The 19,553-nt window shown below is 46.7% G+C and overlaps 1 protein-coding gene across 5 annotated transcripts in view; it reads right to left on the reverse strand.

Annotated features, from left to right (window-relative positions):
- The window catches only part of SEMA4A (semaphorin 4A), a 108,051-nt gene that overhangs the window by 20,549 nt on the left and 67,949 nt on the right, over positions 1-19,553 (reverse strand). For all 5 annotated transcript variants that reach the window (XM_048512983.1, XM_048512993.1, XM_048513003.1 and 2 more), the window contains 4 exons: positions 17,997-18,155; positions 8,889-9,049; positions 4,822-4,884; positions 1,492-1,590 (listed from right to left, as the gene is read on the reverse strand). In XM_048512983.1, coding sequence (XP_048368940.1) covers positions 1,492-1,590; positions 4,822-4,884; positions 8,889-9,049; positions 17,997-18,093 — 420 coding nt within the window. In that variant the 5' untranslated portion in view covers positions 18,094-18,155. The remainder of the gene's footprint in view (positions 1-1,491; positions 1,591-4,821; positions 4,885-8,888; positions 9,050-17,996; positions 18,156-19,553) is intronic.

The raw sequence follows: 19,553 nt of genomic DNA on the forward strand, positions 1-19,553 counted from the left end.
GCTGGCAGGGGCTGATGGGAATTGTAGTCTATGAACATCTGGAGTGCCATAGGTTCGCCACCATGGGCCTAGGCAACAGGAGGAGGAGAATACTGATCTACTTTACAGGATTGATGTGACACATTCCAAGTTCTAAGAACATTCTCATAGCAGTACATAAATGCCAAGTATCATTATTACGAAGTCCCTTGATTTATTCATTCAATTTTTCATCCTACCCTTCTCCCAAGGAGCTCACTAAAGGAACTATGTCTGGTTCTCCCCTTGCACACAACATTATAGTTCACAATGTGCCTGCAAGGTAGGTTAAGCTGAGAAATAGTGACTAGCTCGAGGTCACCTAGGGACCATTATGGTCTTTTTTTATACTATTACCCCTATTTTGAGAGCGGGGAGCTGAGAAAGAGCAGCAATGGTGAGATCTGAACCACTGGCTTTCTGATTTTAGCTCAGTGGCTGAGCCACTGCACTGCGCTGTACCCTTGTGAGAACCAGCCCGTTCCTCCCCAGGAGCTGGGCTCATGACGTGTTATTTGTCACAAAAGTGAAGTGGCCTCTTGGAGAAGCGATTTTCTAGTGGCGATGCGAAGCGGCATGGAAGCTAGGAGGCAGATGAGTCACTAAGGCCCTTTCCGCATGGGTCAATAAACACGGGTTAAGGGCGGGATAAAACCCGTGTTGGGCAGGAACTTCGCACGGTTCCCACCCCTAACACGGGTCTAACCTCACTCACGCTATGGGCCGCAAGGCGGGTTAAACGAGAATCATGTTTTGTGCGATTCTTTCGTTTTAACGTGCCTCACAGCTGTCGCCGATCGAGCGGCTGCGGCTGTGAGGGACGTTCAGGGGCTGTGATCAAACTAGAGAATCGCAGCCCTTGGCTCCCACCTGCAGGAAGAGGCCATAACGTGGCCCTGGGGGCGGTCCAGGAACCAAAACCAAAACACGCCTCCATGCGAAGGCATGCACCCCATTCACACAGCTGGCTGTTTGAACGGCCTGGGGCAAGGACGGGCTCATGTAACCCACCTCCCACCCGGGTTTATTGGCCCATGCAGAAAGGGCCTAAGAGCTTATGAGTTACTATCTTGAGGAGGCATTCTCTACTGTGTGAGAAAGAAGAATGCCTCTTCTTGCACAATGTCACGCAAACTACCGAAGACACCATCTCTGAAGAAATATTCCCTCACAGGTGAGAAAGGAGAATGTCTCTTCTTAGATAACCTCATACAAACTAGAGCAGATACCATCTCAGAAGAAGTATTCCCTCACGGGAGAGAAAGGAGAATGCTTTTTCTTAGAAATGACATGCTAACTGTAACAGGCTCCATCTCAGAAGAGGCATTCTCTTCTAGGAGACAACAAACTGGGAATGCTTTTTGAGCAAATGTTTAGAGTATTCACTCAAATCCAACAACTAAATGCAGTTAATCCTGTGTACAGCTCAATCTGCCATCACATCTGTAGACGTTTGACCCATCAGACACTTACAACGTAAGCACAGGTGGGGCTGAAAGCATATGTCCCGCAGGTGTAGAGGTGCGTGCTGTTCAGCTGTACTAGGACACGGATAAAGTTGAAACAATCTGTCTGTGGAAGAGAAGAAGAAGTCTGTGACACCCAATCTTTTCAGAAGAGATCATTTTAAATCCAGGCTCCAGATCTAAGGTTTCAAAAAATAGGAAAAGTTTATTGAAGAGTTGCAAAGACAATTCTTCTCTCCTGTTCCAGTGGGAGTCTAAATGAAAGCTCTGCCCGTTCCTCTATTTCAGGGGTCTGCAACCTGTGGCTCTCCAGATGCTCATGGACTACAAATCCCATCAGCCCCTGCCAATTGGCCATGCTGGCAGGGGCTGATGGGATTTGTACTCCATGAACATCTGGAGAGCCGCAGGTTGCAGACCCCTGCTCTATTTATTGCAAAACAGAGATCACCCAATCATATCCATCACCACAGTTTGACACTTTCAGCCAACCTTTTGATAAAAGCCTCCCAAGTCCTTTGAAGTTCGTCACATAAGAAATGCAAAGGTGGCTAGATTTTATATTCAGCTACAGGTTTACTGTATTGTCGAAGGCTTTCACGGCCAGAATCACTAGGGTGTTGTGGGTTTTCTGGGTTGTATGGCCGTGTTCCAGTCACATTTTCTCCTGATGTTTTGTCTGCATCTATGGCTGGAATCTTCAGAGGATCTAAAGATGCCCGCCACAGATGCAGGTGAAACGTCAGGAGAAAATGCGACTGGAACATGGCCATACAACCCGGAAAACCCACAACGCCACAGGGTTTACTTTTGGTCAATTCTGCTAAACTGAAGATTATTGGACCTCAGCCAGACTTCTATATGCAAGTTCACAGGGTACAGTGAAGCTAACACTTTTGATGTCTTATCAAGAGACAGAATGGTTATGTGTTGTCTCCAGTTAACCACAGAAGTTAAGTAGGCAGAACACCTGCAAAACTTTATATCAGCCTTGAGGCCCTTTTCCCTGTGAAAATACTCTCCAAAGACAGATTTTAAGTCATGGCTTTTACAGTAGTAGTTCCAACATCTCAGACAAATTGAATTCAATACTGATAGTGTAAGGCTCTTCTTGAATAACTAAACACTTTGTGGCATAACATTTTCTTTTCTTAGCAATACTATTATTATTCTATCTAAGTTTATCTTGACTTATGGCTTATGACTTTCTAAACTTACAATTATATTTTATTTTAAACCTATATTATCAATTAGTACCTAACATTTCTACATGACTATTTCTCCTTTATGCTGCATGAAAGCCAGATTTCCGTTTCCTGCCCACTTTGTACTCCAGAAAAGGGTTTCTGGTGTAGTTATTTAAGAGCAAATCTATGAATCAATAATGTCCAAAGTAAGGTCCCCCCCTCTTTAATCTGTCACCATGCAAGGTTGTAAAGGGCAGCAAAATTTGTAAAGGATTAATGGACACAACCTGGAAGAGACATTTTCAGGATGAAGTGACTTTGTGTTTCCGAACTGCCCCCAACTAGCAGAGCAGTCCCAATTTCCTGATTCCTGTCCAAAGGAAACCATAGCCTCTAATAGTGTCCCCTTTGAGGAGATTAAAAGGGTTAATTGTCGGGGTCGGAATTCTTCCCCGGAGTGTGATGTTAAAATTCTGCCAGTTTAACGAAGGGTTATGAAGGAGATCTCTACTCTTCTGATGTCTTTTTGTATGCTTTAAAAAGCATCCTCCAGAAGAGGAAGAAAGATGTTGCCACGGCATAAGCAGAAAGAAAGGTTTAACCTTTTCCTCCAGCACTATTGACCAGACAAAGATTTCCTCAAGATGCTACCGGCTGTAGCAGAAAGACCGTTTTCTATACTGGGGACTTCAAGGAAAAAGTATTTCTAATGTGAAAACAGTACCAGGTAGAGGGTTTAAATCTCTCTTCCCCCAATGATTCAGTCACAATAGAAATTCTTGCAACATGGTTTTTTTTGCTTTTTTTAACATTAAAAATTAGGGTTGCCGATGGCCTGGAAGAAAAAACAAAGCCCTTACCCTTTAGCAGAGGTTTTACTTCTCAGGTGATATCACATATCCCCAGGCTATAAAACACCTCAGCTGTCCACTGGCAACCTTACCCACACCCATGAATAGGATCCAGAGCTAGCAAACAAAATCCAGGTAATGATCCCATTTATAAAAGACAGATTGGGGTGGTGGTGGTGGAGTTGCCTCAGGGTGGGTTGGTCACAGCTGAGGAGCCACCACAGAAAAGGCTCTGTGCCCACCTGCTGCCTGCCTGACCTTTAAAGATGAAGGACCAGGAACAGTATTTCAGAGTCTTGCTGGATCAGATCTCCAGAGTATTTTTCCTGGGTAAAGTTGTGGGAAGTCATAAGAACATAAGAACAAGCCAGCTAGATCAGACCAGAGTCCATCTAGTCCAGCTCTCTACTACTTGCAGTGGCCCACCAGGTGCCTTTGGGAGCTCACATGCAGGATGTGAAAGAAATGGCCTTCTGCGGCCATTGTCCTGATTTAGATCAGGGCCACAATTTATTTATTTGTTTTATTAAACTAGTATGCAGTTCTTCCCCTCAAAGACATAGGGCAGCTTCCAACAATTTTCTTTGGGGTGGGTGGGGATTTCAATTCTTCCTCATGTCCATTTTACTGAGCTAGCCTGAGAAGAGGGTCTCAAAAGCTTCGCTAGGGGAAACCTGAAGATTGTCTGTATGGCAACTGTAGATTCCCCAGCAAAGGCAGACATCAGCATTGGAGGGTGCTTAAGAAACAGCAAAATTCCAACAGGTAGATTCATACAGGAGAAGGGAGTTCCTTAGATCCCCTGATCCAGGATGCTTCTACTATTACAGTGTTTTGTTCGTTGGACTGCATTTTCCTTTCTCAGTGCCTTTGAAAGCTGAATGATAAGAAACCAATGCGTACAGCTCAATCTGCCATTCCATCACCTTGCAGAGGAAAGTGGCACCTCCTAAATGGCTTTGCGTGCCGCCAGGTGGGAGCATTTTATACTATTACTAAAGCTCCTTAGGTGCACATGATGAAACTACTGCTTTTACCACTCGGAAGGGGGAGCCATAGCTTTGTGTAACTTTGCTTTGGGGGACACTGATTAAAGGAAAGGGAAATCTCTCTGGACTGATATGACAGTAAGGGAAGTGGAGCAACTGTAGCAAATCGTGTGTCCGGCAGGTTAAGGCTGGAACAAAAAAGAACTGCGACGATATGGGGTGAATTTCAATTATCTGTATAATTTATTACATATCTTGGTTGCCATCCCCACCCCATCTTTTTTTGCACGTGTTCCTCTGCCCAACATACCTCAAGGCTTTTCTGCTTAAAAACACATTCTTCCTTTTTCTCAGGCCTGGCCTTCCACGGTACCTATTACAGAAAATGGAGAAGTCTTAGCACACTTGTACCCAGTGGTGGGATCCAAAAATGTTAGTAACTGGTTCCCATGGTGGTGGGATTCAAACAATGGCGTAGCGCCAATGGGGCTGGGCGGGGCATGACGGGGGCAGGCCAGGCATTCCGGGGGAGGGGCATTCCTGGGTGGGGCTGTGGCAAGGACACAGCTGCTGCGCTGGTCCTTGGGTGGGAAACGAATGCACACAGGCGCAGGCTGCCACGCACACCGGTGCACCTCCTGCTAGACTGCTTCAAGTTCTGCGCACTACTGCTGAGAGGAGGGGCGTAACTAAGGCAAAAATCACATGGCAAAATCACCAATTAGTAACCCCCTCTCGGCACACACAAATAATTAGTAACCTACTCTCGGGAACCTGTGAGAACCTGCTGGATCCCACCTCTGGATATGGGCCTGAATCCCCCTATCCTGCTCTGATACTGTACCCCTCACAACTCAACCATCAGAAGCCAAATAGACTCTTGAAGCAATCCTCGCTACACAGGAGGATACATTGCAATAAATGGCATTGCTATAAAAAGTCACTGGGATCTAGAGGTTAAGGTGTCAGACTAGGATTTGGGACAGCCAGATGTGATCCCTGCTCTGCTCTGGAAGACCACGGTCCAGTCTTCCTCACAGGATGATCTTGGAGAAAAATCAGAAGGGAAGAATGATATAAGCTACCTTTGGGTTCTCACTGGGGAGAAAGGCAGGGTATAAGTAAAGTAAATAAAAATACAGCAAAGCAACAGCATAAAGCAGGGATGGAGAACCTTTTCGAGACCGAGTGCCCAAATTGCAACCCAAAACCCATTTATTTATCGCAGTGCCAATACGGCAATTTAACCCGAATACTGAGGCTTTAGTTTAGAAAAAAACAGTTGGCTTCGAGGCACGCATTACTCGGGAGTAAGCTTGGTGAAGCAACCATGCAACACTTTGAATGGGTGAATTACTACCCTTGGAGGGTTTACTCAGAAGCAAGCCCCATTGCCGGCAACTGAGCTTACTCCCAGGTAAAGGATCGTGCCCAGGCCAGCATAGATGTGTGTGTGTGTGGGGGGGTGATTTTCTGCCCCCCTTACATGACAAACTCTGTGTACACGTGCCCACAAAAAGGGCTCTGAGTGCCACCTCTGGCACCATGCCATAGGTTCGCCACCACTGGCATAAAGCATCTGTTTTAAATGTAAGCTGGGCAGAAGCCTTGAGCTGGCTGGTCCAGGCTAGCCCTACCTCACAGATCTGGAGATTAACCACGGTCAGACTTAGGCCCCTCCCGCACATGCAGAATAATCCATTTGCAAACAACTGTTTGCAAGTGGAGTTGGCTATTCTGCACAGTAAAATCCAGCTGCAAAGCGCATTGAAAGTAGATTGACAGGGCATTATTCTGCATGTGGAGAAGGAGCCTTTTCTGGAGATGCAGAACAGTGCCCTTTCAATCTACTTTCAATGCACTTTGAAGCTGTGCGGAATAGCCAACTCCACTTGCAAACCATTGTGACAGTGGACTGAAAGCGCATTATTCTGCATGTGCGGAAGGGGCCTGAGTCAGTACTTGGATGGGTGACCACTAAGGAAGTCCGGGGTCACTACGCAGAGGCAGGAAGTGGCAAACCACCTCTGCTCCCCTCTACCCTTGAAAACCCCACAAGGGGTCGCTATAAGTCAGCTGCATCTTGACGGCACTGTCCACCACCTCTGGCAGAAAGCCAAAGGAACAATACAGGATGCATTTCGTTACCCAGCAAGTAATTAAATGACAGAATTCACTGCCAGTGGATGTAATGAAAGCCACAATCGTACTTTGAATGGAGATAAGACAGATTCAGGGAAATCTGGTCCAACAACAACTATTATGGTGACTAAAGTGAATCTCCAAATTAAGAGACAGTAAACCTCTGGATATCAGCATCAGCAGGGACCACCAGGGGAAGGCCTTGACCTCATAAGGACTTAAGAACAAGCCAGCTGGATCAGACCAGAGTCCATCTAGTCCAGCACTCTGCTACTTGCAGTGGCCCACCAGGTGCCTTTGGGAGCTCACAGGCAGGATGTGAAAGCAATGGCCTTCTTCTGCTGCTGCTGCTCCCAAGCACCTGGTCTGCTAAGGCATTTGCAATCTCAGATCAAGGTGGATCAAGATTGGTAGCCATAGATCGACTTCATAAATCTGTCCAAGCCCTTTTTAAAGCCATCCAGGTTAGTGGCCACCACCAGTGCCCTGTTGCTCTTCCAAAGCAACTGGTTGGCCACTGTGTGGAACAGGATGCTGGACTAGACAACCCACTGAACAAATCCAGAAGGACTCTTCTAAAAGCTAAAGAAAGGAAAGAAGTTTGGTCAGGGTGAAACTGCTGAAGCCTAAGCAGGTGTGATCTGGTGAGTTTCTATTTAGGAAGCGGGTGTGTGTGTGTGTGTGTGTGTGTGAGTCAAGGCTGTTCCTCTTTGCCAGGCGGGGCCGTATCCTCTGCATTATCCCACAGCCAGTCTACTGGTGAGAGCTACAGAGTTTTGAGCAAACCTTACAGCATCGTCTCAACACAATGACGACACTTCTGCTTTTGTGCCCGAAATGAGGTTGCTCACAGGTGCACCTTTCCATGACCCCCAGTTCTTCCTGGAAGGTTGCCAACAAACTGTGGCCAAGCTAGCAAGATGTTGGATCTTCAGCACCCTCCAAAAGGCCTCATGGTGAATGCCTTTAAAACAGGGGTGTCCAACTCTGGCGCTTCAGACGTTCATGGATTACAATTCCCATCAGCTCCTGGGCTGATGGGAATTGTAATCCATGAACATCTGAAGTGCCAGAGTTGGACACCCCCGTCCTAAGATTTCGGAAGCTAAGCAGAGCTGGCCATGGTTGCTACTTGGATGAAGAACCACAACAGAGGTCCAGGTTTGCTATGCCAAGGCAGGCAATAGCAAATCGCCTCAGTTCGCCTCCTGCCTTGAAAAACCCAACGAGGAGGGGGGGTCACTGTAAGTCCACTGCAACTTGACAATACTTTCCATCAATGTAAACCCCTTCCTAACTGAATTTGAGTGGCTGGAGGCATCAACAGGCAGGGGATGTCCACAGATGGAGAAGCTGTGTGCTTTCACCACTATCTCTAAGAGTGCAATGTCAACACTAGCCTAAATACTAAGAAATACACACGTTGCACTCTGGCTGTATCCAATCTTATATATTGATCTTACATATAATGAATCAACTTAACACTTCTATTTGTATTTACATTTCCTCCGTTTTACTGACAGAGTTCTTCAAGATACAGTATAAGATACATAATAGAGCCCTGCTGGCAGAGGCTGATGGGAATTGTAGTCCATAACATCTGGAGTGCCAAAGGTTTGCCACCACTGTAATAGAGTGACTATCAGATACATAATAGATGTATCTGAGAGAGCCAATGTACCCATTAGAAGCCTCAAAGAATTGTTGGAAGTGTGACTGAACATACTAACGTACTGAGGAAGACGCACGAAAAATGTTCTCTACGCGCGAAACGTTTTTATGTAGAACCTACAGAATTGGAATATGGACTATATGAAACTGAAGCTTTGTCTCTGAAAAAAGAATTGGCAGGAATTGAATGGACTAAGTGGTTATTTATGTTTAGTTATAAATGCTGGAAGACTTACACTGTATCTTGAAGAACTCTATCAGTAAAAGGGAGGAAATGTAAATACAAATGGAAGTGTGAAGCTGTGTGCTTGCAACCACTGGAAAAGCTCAAACCCGAAACATGACAGACTGTACCTTAGAAGGAAGGGGTCCTGACAAGAGACCTTTGTGGGAAGAGCAGAACTATGCACTGGAAGATGTAGGGAGGGGCAGTTCTTCAAGCAAGTCATTCCCCCCCAACCTGGCCATGAAGAGCTTCGAATCATGTGATTCCAGATCTTCCTCTAACCCACTCCCACATCTCAGGTGTGCCCCCCATTCCAGATTCCGCTGAGTCCCACTCACCAAACCCTTCAGCCTGACAGGGGTGGCGTTTCTGATATCGAGCGACAGGATGGTGTCTCTTGCTCCCACATAAAGTGTCTCCCCATCTTGGCTCAGGAGGAAAGTATCGTAGTTCAGGACTCCGTCGTGGCTGAAAGAGGGGATGATCCTATTTGCATCTCCTGATTTCGGTAGAAAAAACATAAACAGAACAGCATGAATAATAAATATTATCAATAATTAGTAGAATCATAGTTGGAAGAGACCCCAAGGGCCATCAAGTCCAACCCCCTGCCATGCAGGAACACACAATCAAAACACTCCCAACAGATGGCCATCCAGCCTCTCTTTAAAAACCTCCAAAGAAGGAGACTCCACCACACTCCAAGGCAGTGTATCCAACTGTTGAACAGCCCCGATGGTCAGGAAGTTCTTCCTAATGTTTAGGTGGAATCTCTTTTCCTTCACTTTGAACCCTTTACTCCTGGTCCTGGCCTCTGGAGCAGCAGAAAACAAGCTTGCTCCCTCACCAGCATGACATCCCTTCAAATATCTAAACATGGCTATCATGTCACCTCTTAACACTCTCTTCACCAAACTAAACATCCCCAGCTCCCTAAGTCTCTCCTCGTAGGGCATGGATTCCAGACCTTTTACCATTTTAGTTGCCCTCCTTTGGACCTGTTCCAGCTTGTCAATGTCCTTCTTGAATTGTGGTGCCAGAACTGTACACAAGGTCTAACCAATGCAGAATAGAGAGGTACAATTACATCCCTCGATCTAGACCAGGGGTGTGCAACCTACGGCTCTCCAGATGTTCATGGACTACAATTCCCATCAGCCTCTGCCACCATGGCCAATTGGCTGATGGGAATTGTAGCCCATGAACATCTGGAGAGCTGCAGGTTGCAGACCCCTGATCTAGACACTATACTCCTATTGATACAGCCCAAAATCACATTGGCTCACTTGGTCAATGTACTAGTAATCGCAGCAGCACTGCTGGAGGTATTTGACTGCCACGGCTGGAATACTGCACCAGGGACCTTCAGTCTGATCCAGCAGGGTTCTTCTGATAGTCACTTCAAACATCTAACCCACAGCCCATCACCGTACTGAGATTACTTACGGTGGTCTCTTAAGCACAGTTAGTCCCTTCTGAGCCCATGCATGTCAAAGGGTATAACTCTGTTAGGTGGGACCTAGTAATGAGGAAACCAGGCTGGAAAGAAAGAGACCAAAATGTCAAGTGAGCCTCTTCGATCCTCTGAGCTGGAGACCAACACAAGGAGGATGAAGAGAAAATGAGATTACGGCCAAAAATTCTTAAATGGCTTAATCACCCAGTCCAGGGAAGGAAATGGAGCTTGATTAAAATGCACGGTTTCAGGCTTGACAGCCACTTTTAAAGGGACATATCCTGGATAAGATTCCTCTCCTATAATTAACACGCTGTCTCCTGCGATCAAGGAAGCCATTTGATAAGTCAGACTAAATGTTCTTTTGTCTTTCCACCTCTGAATGAAAGCATTCCTTAGCGCAGGGGTGTCCAATTCTGGCGCTTCAGAGGTTCATGGACTACAATTCCCATCAGCCCCTGCTACAATTGGCCATACCAGCAGGGGCTGATGGAAACTGTAGTCCATGAACATCTGAAGCGCCAGAGTTGGACACTCCTGCCTTAGCGGAATTCAGAAACCCGTGCTTTGGTTCAGTGTGAGGGGACAGGCCCAGACTGAGGGATGCTTCCAAACTTGTCCTCATCTGAACTTCTCTCGGTATTTTGGAGCGCCAACCTACCTGGCCTTGATTCCAAAGAAAGACTGAGGCATCAGGACTCCTTGAATGCTCCAGGGGTTATTTCTGAATTTTCAACAAAGCGACATGCATGCGTGCTTTCTCACATCTTTCAGTTTGTATTATTAATGCGCACATTTGCACTGATCAAATACTGCAAGAAAAGCAATGGTCACGTGACTGTACATCACGATTCTTTTCGTCTGATGTCTTAGTCACATTCCAGAGCACGTGCACCTTGTGAAAACATTTCACAACGGGAAGGATTATGGTGCAATCTATGCACAATCATATTAAGCTAGCTTTTTCTGGTAGGGTTTTATCAATGCACAAATGGGCAGCAGAAACACAGAGTAGGAGGGGGGAAATATATAAAGGAACGGTGTCAAACTCGCGGCTCTCCAGATGTCATGGACTACAGTTCCCATCACCCCCTGCCAGCATGATGCTGGCAGGGGATGATAGGAACTGTAGTCCATAACATCTGGAGGGTAGCGAGTTTGACACCTGTGAATTAAGGGATTAAAAGCTGTGACAAACTGGGCATGCTTGAGTTTCAGAATTAGCTGCAGCCATTCTTGGAGGTAAGTTGAGTTAAGATGCAGAAGAACACTGGAGGCGGGGGGAGATGCCAGGTCATGTCAGAGAACAGGAGAAATCTGCTGAGAATCTCCAGGCAATTTCCCTCTGGGCACAGGGTGGGATAGAAGTTGAAAGATAAATGAATAAAAAATAATAAAGGCTGCATCATTATGTTATATTAACCAATGATTCATCACTGGGCACATGTATGTGTTGTGATGTATAAAGTAACAACATACTTCTGGCTGTCCAAGGGACCCATCCGCAGAGGAGTCTGCCTGCCGCATCTCTGTATGATCCACTACTCTAGTTTCTTCCAATCAGCTTTCACTGGGGAGATGTTTTATTTCTGTCACAAGCCTACATTAGGCTGCACTGGATCCCAGCAAAAGCAGAACTACCTGTCTTCCATGGAAGTTGCCCGCTGCATCTCTGCATGAGTTGCCACTCTGGGCTTGCTTCCGTTGAAAACTGTAACTAGTGCAGAAACTCCTCAGTCATCGGAGGTGTTCCAAGAGTCAGCATAGTATATTGGTTAAGAGCAGCAGACCCTAATCTGGAGAACACTTCTCTGCATGAAGCCTGCTGGGTGATCTTGAGCTAGTCATGGTTATCTCAGAACTCTCTCAGCCCCACCTATCTCACAAGGAGTCTAATGTGAAGGGGAAGAGAACGCAATTGCAAGCCATTTTGAGACTCCTAAAATTAGAGAAAAGCGACCTCTTCTTCAAAGGCCATCAGTTGAGACAGCTAAATGGAACCTCCAGGTTCAGAGACAGTGTACCTCTGATTACTAGATGCTGGGGGGGGGAGGATAACAGCAGGGGAGCTATTGAATTCATGGCCCCTTTGTAGGATTTCTGAAAGCAGAATGCTGAACCAGATGGACCTCTTAGTCCAGCTGAGAGACGATCCTTGCCCTTCCAAAGCAGAAACAACTGCACAGAAGACTTGGGAGAAAGAATCAATAGACAGCTGAACTGCTTGGAGAAGCGGCAGCTGGTGTTTGTTTTCTCTGTGTCAGCAGATGCTGGAATAATTACCACCGGAAAATGCGGCTTTTGCTACGTTGAGGCTATTTTGGGTTGACAAAAAATGGCAGCGCCCCCCTCCCTCTCCACAAGGGCTTGGCTTTGCCGGGTGTCGCTTAGCGGATGCAAAACTAGACTCAAGCGCTCTGTGGCACTGCAATGGTAAAGAGGGTTAGCAGAGAGGAAAGCAGGTCTCTGCATACAAGGGTGCTAAACCACAGCTCCAAGTTCCTCAAAGCTGTAAACTCGAGCGGCGGGGTCTTAGGCCAACCGTTTTTCCTCACCCCATTTTTTTGATCGAGTGACAAGCTTGGTAGCTGAAGGGAGTGCTATGGGTGTAGCACACCTTGGTTTTAGAAAGGTTTTTGACAAGGTCCCCCACGATATTCTTGCAAGCAAGGTAGGAAAATGTGGGCTAGACAAGGCTACTGTAAGATGGATTTGTAATTGGTTGACCAACTGAACCCAAAGAAGAAGAAGAAGAGTTTGGATTTATATCCCCCCTTTCTCTCCTGCAGGAGACTCAAAGGGGTTTACAATCTCCTTGCCCTTCCCCCCCTCACAACAAACACCCTGTGAGGTAGGCGGGGCTGAGAGCTCCGAGAAGCTGTGACTAGCCCAAGGTCACCCAGCTGGCGGGTGTGGGAGTGTACAAGCTAATCTGAATTCCCCAGATAAGCCTCCACAGCTCAGGCGGCAGAGCTGGGACTCAAACCCGGTTCCTCCAGATTAGATACACGAGCTCTTAACCTCCTATGCCACTGCTGCTCCAAAGGGTGCTCACCAATGGCTCATCTTCATCCTGGAGAGAAGTGGCTAGTGGGGTGCCCCAGGGCTCTGTCCTGGGCCCAGTGCTATTCAATGTTTTTTATCAATGACTTGGATGATGGAATAAAAGGCACGCTAATCAAATTTGCAGATGACACAAATCAGGAGGGGCAGCTAATATCCCAGAGGTCAGGGTCAGAATTCAAAATGACCTGGACAGATTAGAGAGCTGGGCCAAAACTAACAAAATGAATTTCAACAGAGATAGATGAAAAGGCAGAAAAAAAATTAAAACACACAGATATAGGCTGGGGGACATCTGGTTTGACATCAGTACATGCGAAAGGGATCTGGGAGTCTTAGTAGACCACTAGCTGAACATGAGTCAGAAGTGTGATTTGGCAGCCAAGAAAGTCAGGAATGTCATACTCAAATGGAAGAAAGCTTGTTTTCTGCTGCTCCAGAGACTAGGACCAGGAGTAATGAGTTCAAGGTGAAGGAAAAGAGATCCCAGCTAAACATCAGGAAAAACTTCCTGACAGCAAGGGCTGTTTGACGGTGGAATACACTGCCTCGGAGTGTGATGGAGTCTCCTTCTTTGGAGGTTTCTAAACAGAGGTTGGATGGCCATCTGTTGGGAGTGCTTTGATTGTGTGTTCCTGCATGGCAGGGGGTTGGACTCGATGGCCCTTGTGGTCTCTCCCAACTCTATGCTTCTATGATGTCCCCATCAACAATGCAGCGATATTTACACTGGCCTACCTCTTGGGGGTGTTGCAAACCATCCAGTCTTCATTCAGTTAAGCAGCACGACAGTTAACAAGTTACAAACCATGGAATCAAAGAGCTGGAAGAGACCATACGGGCCATCTAACCCAACCAATGCAGGATCAGCCTAGAGCATCCCTGAGAAGTGTTCATCCACCCACTGCTTGAACACTGTCAGTGAGGGGGAACTCATCACCTTCAGTGGGGTGTAGTGGTTAAGAGCAGGTGCACTCTAATCTGGAGAAGCAGGTTTGATTCCCCGCTCAGCCACTTGAGCTGTGGAGGCTTATCTGGTGAACTAGGTTAGTTTGTGCACTTCAGCTGGGTGACCTTTGGCTAGCCACAGTTCTTCAGAGCTCTCTCAGTCCCACCCACCTCACAGGGTGTTTATTGGGGGGGGAGGGGGAAAGGAGATTGTAAGCCCTTTTGAGTCTCCTACAGAAGAGGAAGGTGGGATATAAATCCAAACTCTTCTTCTTCCCTGGGCAACAGATACCACTGCTGAACTACTCTCACTGTAAAAGATATTTTTGGAATATCCGGCCAGTACTTTTCTGCCCATAATTAAGACCAGGGGTCTGCAACCTACGGCTCTCCAGATATTCATGGACTACAATTCCCATCAGCCAACTGGCCATGCTGGCAGGGGCTGATGGGATTTGTACTCCATGAACATCTGGAGAGCCACAGGTTGCAGACCCCTGATTTAGACCCACTATTGCGAGTCCTATCCGCTGCGGCCAACAGGAACATCTCCCTGTCCTCCTCCACGTGAACAAGCCTTCAAATACTTCAAGAGGTCCATCCTGTCCCCTCTCAACCTCCTCTTCAACAGACTGAACATTCCCAAGCCCCTCAGCCTTTCCTCTCCAAGCTCCCGATCATCCTCATCGCTCTCCTTGGACTGGTCACAGTTCTTTGGAGCTCTCTCAGCCCCATTTACTTCACAGGGTGTTTGTTGTTGCGCGGGGGGGGGGGGGGGGGAAAAGGAGATTGTCAGCCCCTTTGAGTCTCCTTACAGGAGAAAAAGGGGGGTATAAATCCAAACTCTTCTTCTTCCTCTGTACTCACAGAAAGGTTTCTGTCTTTGGACTGAAGTCACTAAATCGTGTCCATCCTCCCTACCCACCCACCCACCCATCTGAAACAGACAATAATAATAATGCAAATCTGCTTTGCGAGGATTACTGAGCTAATGCATGTGAAGTGTACTTGAAAGTTACATAAATGCAAAGTATTCTCACTGCTAACTGGAAGACTGATTTCTTGCAATCAACGCAAAGAGGGCTTCCAGGTTGTGATTTTTTTAAAAAAAATCTGGCTCTCCGCTCCGCTCATATCCTCTAAGAAAGGAGCCTCAGCAGGCAGACCCTGAGAACTCAGGGACAGAACTTTGGATATCTCGGCCAATCAAAGAGATGCCACAACAAAACTCGGAAAAAATCGAGCAAGTTATTATGAGCTGTTCACCCCAGTGTCATGCGCAATGGACATTTTACAGAATACAAAATAAGGTTCCCTGCCCCAAGGAGCTTTCAATATGGACTTCGACATTAAAGCGGAGGCAGCGGAGGGTGCAGAGGGTATGAAGCATGGTCAGTTCAATGCAACAACAGGTTACATTCCAAATCTTTCACTGGAATGAGGAGTTTTGCTTAAGGAGGTCCTTGAAGGGAGACAGGCAGCCTCCTGAAAGGATCTTAAGAGGGGATTGAAAGCATAAAGAACAAAGAGGATGATAACAGGCTCTCTATTGCCTGGGCTCTCCTATTGGTGGCCGGACAGTTTTACCGGCCACACGTTGGGTTGGATCCTGCTGTCCATGGGCCAAGGATTTGGGATTTTTCCTGTATCCTCCTCACATAAGAACATAAGAACATAAGAACAAGCCAGCTGGATCAGACCAAAGTCCATCTAGTCCAGCTCTCTGCTACTTGCAGTGGCCCACCAGGTGCCTTTGAGACTCACATGTAGGATGTGTGAGCGCCAATGGCCTTCTGCTGCTGCTGCTGCTCGAGCACCCTGGTCTGTTAAGGCATTTGCAATCTCAGATCCAAGGAGGATCAAGATTGGTAGCCACTAAATCGACTTCTCCTCCATAAATCTGTCAAAGCCCCTTTTAAAGCTATCCAGGTTAGTGGCCATCACCACCTCCTGTGGCAGCATATTCCAAACACCAATCACCGCGTTCGCGTGAAAAGAAGTGTTTCCTTTTATTAGTCCTAATTCTTCCCCAGCATTTTCAATGAATGCCCCCTGGTTCTGTATTGTGAGAAAAGAGAAAAATTTCTCTCTGTCAGCATTTTCTACCTTAAGCATGTGGTGTGATGATTTCAAAATAAAGTCACTCATCAAATTATAGGGTTTTGATTGCTAGATTTGATTCAACCTTGGGCTAGTCACAGTTCTTCGGAGCTCCCACCTCACCGAGTGTTTGATGTGGCGGGGGGGAGGAGACTGTAAGCCCCCTTGAGTCTCCTACAGGAGAGAAAGGGGGGATATAAATCCAAACTCTTCCTCTTCTTCTCCCCAGCAGCCCCTTCGGAGAACTGGCTGGGCTTGCAGGACCCGTGCAGACTAACAGCCATGCAATTTGGGGTGGGAAGTGGGAACAGCACTGAGGAGGGGAACAAGGCAAAATTACCCTTCCTGCCTCTATTTTCAGCGCATCTCTGCTTGCAAAAAAAGGGGGGAGGGGATAAGTTGGGCAATTTCAACCCTTTTCCATTCTCAGAGCAGCCCTCTGGCCTGCATGGGTCTCACGACCCCAGGAAACCACTTTCCTGCAGTCGGAAGGGACTCCTGGGGAGATGGGAACTTGGGAAGAATCCCTCAGTGACAGCACCTTCCACTGATGGATCCGCGGTATCTAACCGGCAACTGTAGCAGGAACATAAGACAGAGCTTTTGCTGTATCAGACCAGGAGTCCATCTAGTCCCAGCACTCTGCTACTGCATGATGGCCACCAGTGCGCTGGCATCACATGCAGGATGTGAAAGCAATGGCCTTCTGCTGCTGCTGCTGCTGCTGCTGCTGCTGCTCCTTAGCAGAAATACCTTCTGCTTAGGCATTTGCAATCTGAGATCAAGGAGGATCAAGATTGGTAGCCTTAGATCAATTTCTCCTCCATAAATCGGTCCAAACCCCTTTTAAAGCTATCCAGGTTAGTGGCCATCACCACCTCCTGTGGCATGCTGTTCCAGAAGCACACCAATCATAGCGTTGTGGGAAGAAATGTTTCCTTTTATTAGTCTTAATTCTTCCTCGCAGTGTTTTCAATGTATGCCCCCTGGTTTTAGTATTGTGAGAAAGAGAGAAAATTTTCAACATTTTCTACCCCATGCATAATTTGCGGAGCCAATCATATCCCCCCTCGGTCTCTCCTCTCCAAACTAAAAAAAAGAGAGTCCCAAGCGGCTGCCTTCTCTTCATAAGGAAGGTGCTCCAATCTCTCAATTATCCTCGTTGCCCTTCTCCACACTTTTTCTATCTCTTTGATATCCTTTTTGAGATGTGGCGATCAGAACTGAACACAGTACTCCAAGTGCGGTCGCACCACTGCTTTATAAGGAGCATGACAATCTTTGCAGTTTTATTATCAACTCCTTTCCTAATTATCCCCAGCATAGAGTTTGCTTTTTTTCACAGCTGCCATGCATTGAGTTGACAGAATTATCTAAGTGCCAGTTTTCAACTGATCTGCACAGCCATGAAAAGAAAAGAAAAGTTTGGTTATATCCCCTTTCTCTGTAAGGAGACTCAGAACTTATAATCCTCCCACACACACACACACACAGCAAACACCCTGTAAGGTAGATTCTGGGACTGAAGAGAACTCGAAAGTTGTGACTAGCCCAGGATCACCCAGCTGGCATGTGCTGGAGTGCACAGGCTAATCTAGTTCTGCAGATAAGCCTCCACAGCTCAAGTGGAAGAGGGGGAATCAAACCTGGTTCCTCCAAATTAGAATGCACCTGCTCTTAACCACTACGCCACTGGCACTCTGAGGAACAGAAACATGTAGTTCTGAAGACACCAGAGTTCTATACCCAGAACCAACGTCTGCTGTAACAGCAGGGCCTTCAAGAATACTCCCAGCCCGTTCCATACCTTGCCCTCCCAGCCCATTCTGTATCTCGTTTCTCCCGTTCATCAGTCTCCATACTTCTCTGAGTTACTTACCACTCCGGATGGTCACCCTGGGCATCAGATCTGCAGCCAGGGCAGCAGAGGATACAAGAAGGCACACCGAAAGGTAAGAAGGCCGGCAGGGTTTCATGGTTGGTGGATGGTAGCTGGGATCTTGGGAGAAGGCAGGGCCCGTGAGTTACTAACGAGTAGCTGTAAAAAGAGAAGCAGGAGGGCACAGAAGGGGAAGTTGCCCGTTGAAATAAGGCACTCTTTGCAATGCTGCCCTGTCTGGGATGGAAGCAGAAGTGGGACAGGAGATTTGAAGATGCGCTAGACCAAGAAGCCACTCCTGTGGTTTCAGAATTACTGATCACGGATTGCTGCAGTTCTTCCTCTTCTTTTGGTTTCTTAAAATTAGATTTATTAATGTATTGTCAAAGGCTTTCATGCCTGGATTCAACTGGTTGTTGTGGGTTGTCCAGGCTGTGTGGCCGTGGTCTGGTGGATCTTGTTCCTAACGTTTCGCCTGCATCTGTGGCTGGCATCTTGAGAGGGGTATCAAAGAGAAAAGTCTGTAATACACTGTGTCTGTTAGACATAGACTTTTCTCTGTGATACACCTCTGAAGACGCCAGCCACAGATGCAGGCGAAACGTTAGGAACAAGATCCCTCCAGACCTGTTCCACAACCAGGGAAAACCCACCACAACTAGATTTATTAAGACTTTTAAAAGAATTACAGGTGCAGAAAAGGGGGGGGGGATAAAAAGTGCATTTAACAAAAGGACTCCCGATTTTATCTGAACTGCATATTAACCTATGAAGATATTACCACTTGCTCTTTAATAACGTATGTAACATTAGTTCTAAATTGTTACTACTGATAAATTCCACCCTTTCGCTATGAAACCTTATTTTTCATGATCTTCAACCCGTCAAATCCACAAGTCATCAACTCATTTTTTTTCTGTTTTATCTAAAAAGTCCATCAAGGGTTTTCCAAATCACTTTCAAAAGTTGAATGGTTCTTTCTCGAAAATGAAGTGGGGACTTCACGATTTGGGGCAGGCAAGCAGGCGGGCGAGAAATACGCTCTCGTAAAATCCCGCTAACTAGCGCTGGAAAAGAGGCTCCCGCTTAACAAAGTGAAGAAATTTCAAAACTAGCATTTACTCCGGATTAAAAGGAGTAACAAAAAAATTTAAAAGCCAGGCGACTGAGCGCCCTCCGGGGAACGGCGCCCGCTGATGAACAGGCGAAGGCTGGAACAAGCGAGGCGAGCTTCACATCAAGAGGCGGGAGTAGCGGTGGCGTTGCGGACCCAATTTTTCTATACAATACTGGAACATTAAGCTGCATGAATGGGAAAGAAACAACAAAAATATATACATGTGCGATAGCAGGCGAGGAGAAGATAAAAATCTGAAGAAGCGAGGTTGTCCTTTGCATATTGACATTGCGGAGGCGGTTGGGAAACTGAAAGGAAAGAGAGGCTGAGAGTCTTAAGAGCCGAACCATATAAAGTCATTCAGAAGGAGAAACAACAGCAGAGCTGGTGTAAAGTGGCTAAAGTCAAGTCAAGGGGCCATTTATTAAAGAAGTTAGGAT

This window comes from Sphaerodactylus townsendi, linkage group LG01, assembly GCF_021028975.2.
Source record: "Sphaerodactylus townsendi isolate TG3544 linkage group LG01, MPM_Stown_v2.3, whole genome shotgun sequence".
NCBI lineage: Eukaryota > Metazoa > Chordata > Lepidosauria > Squamata > Sphaerodactylidae > Sphaerodactylus > Sphaerodactylus townsendi.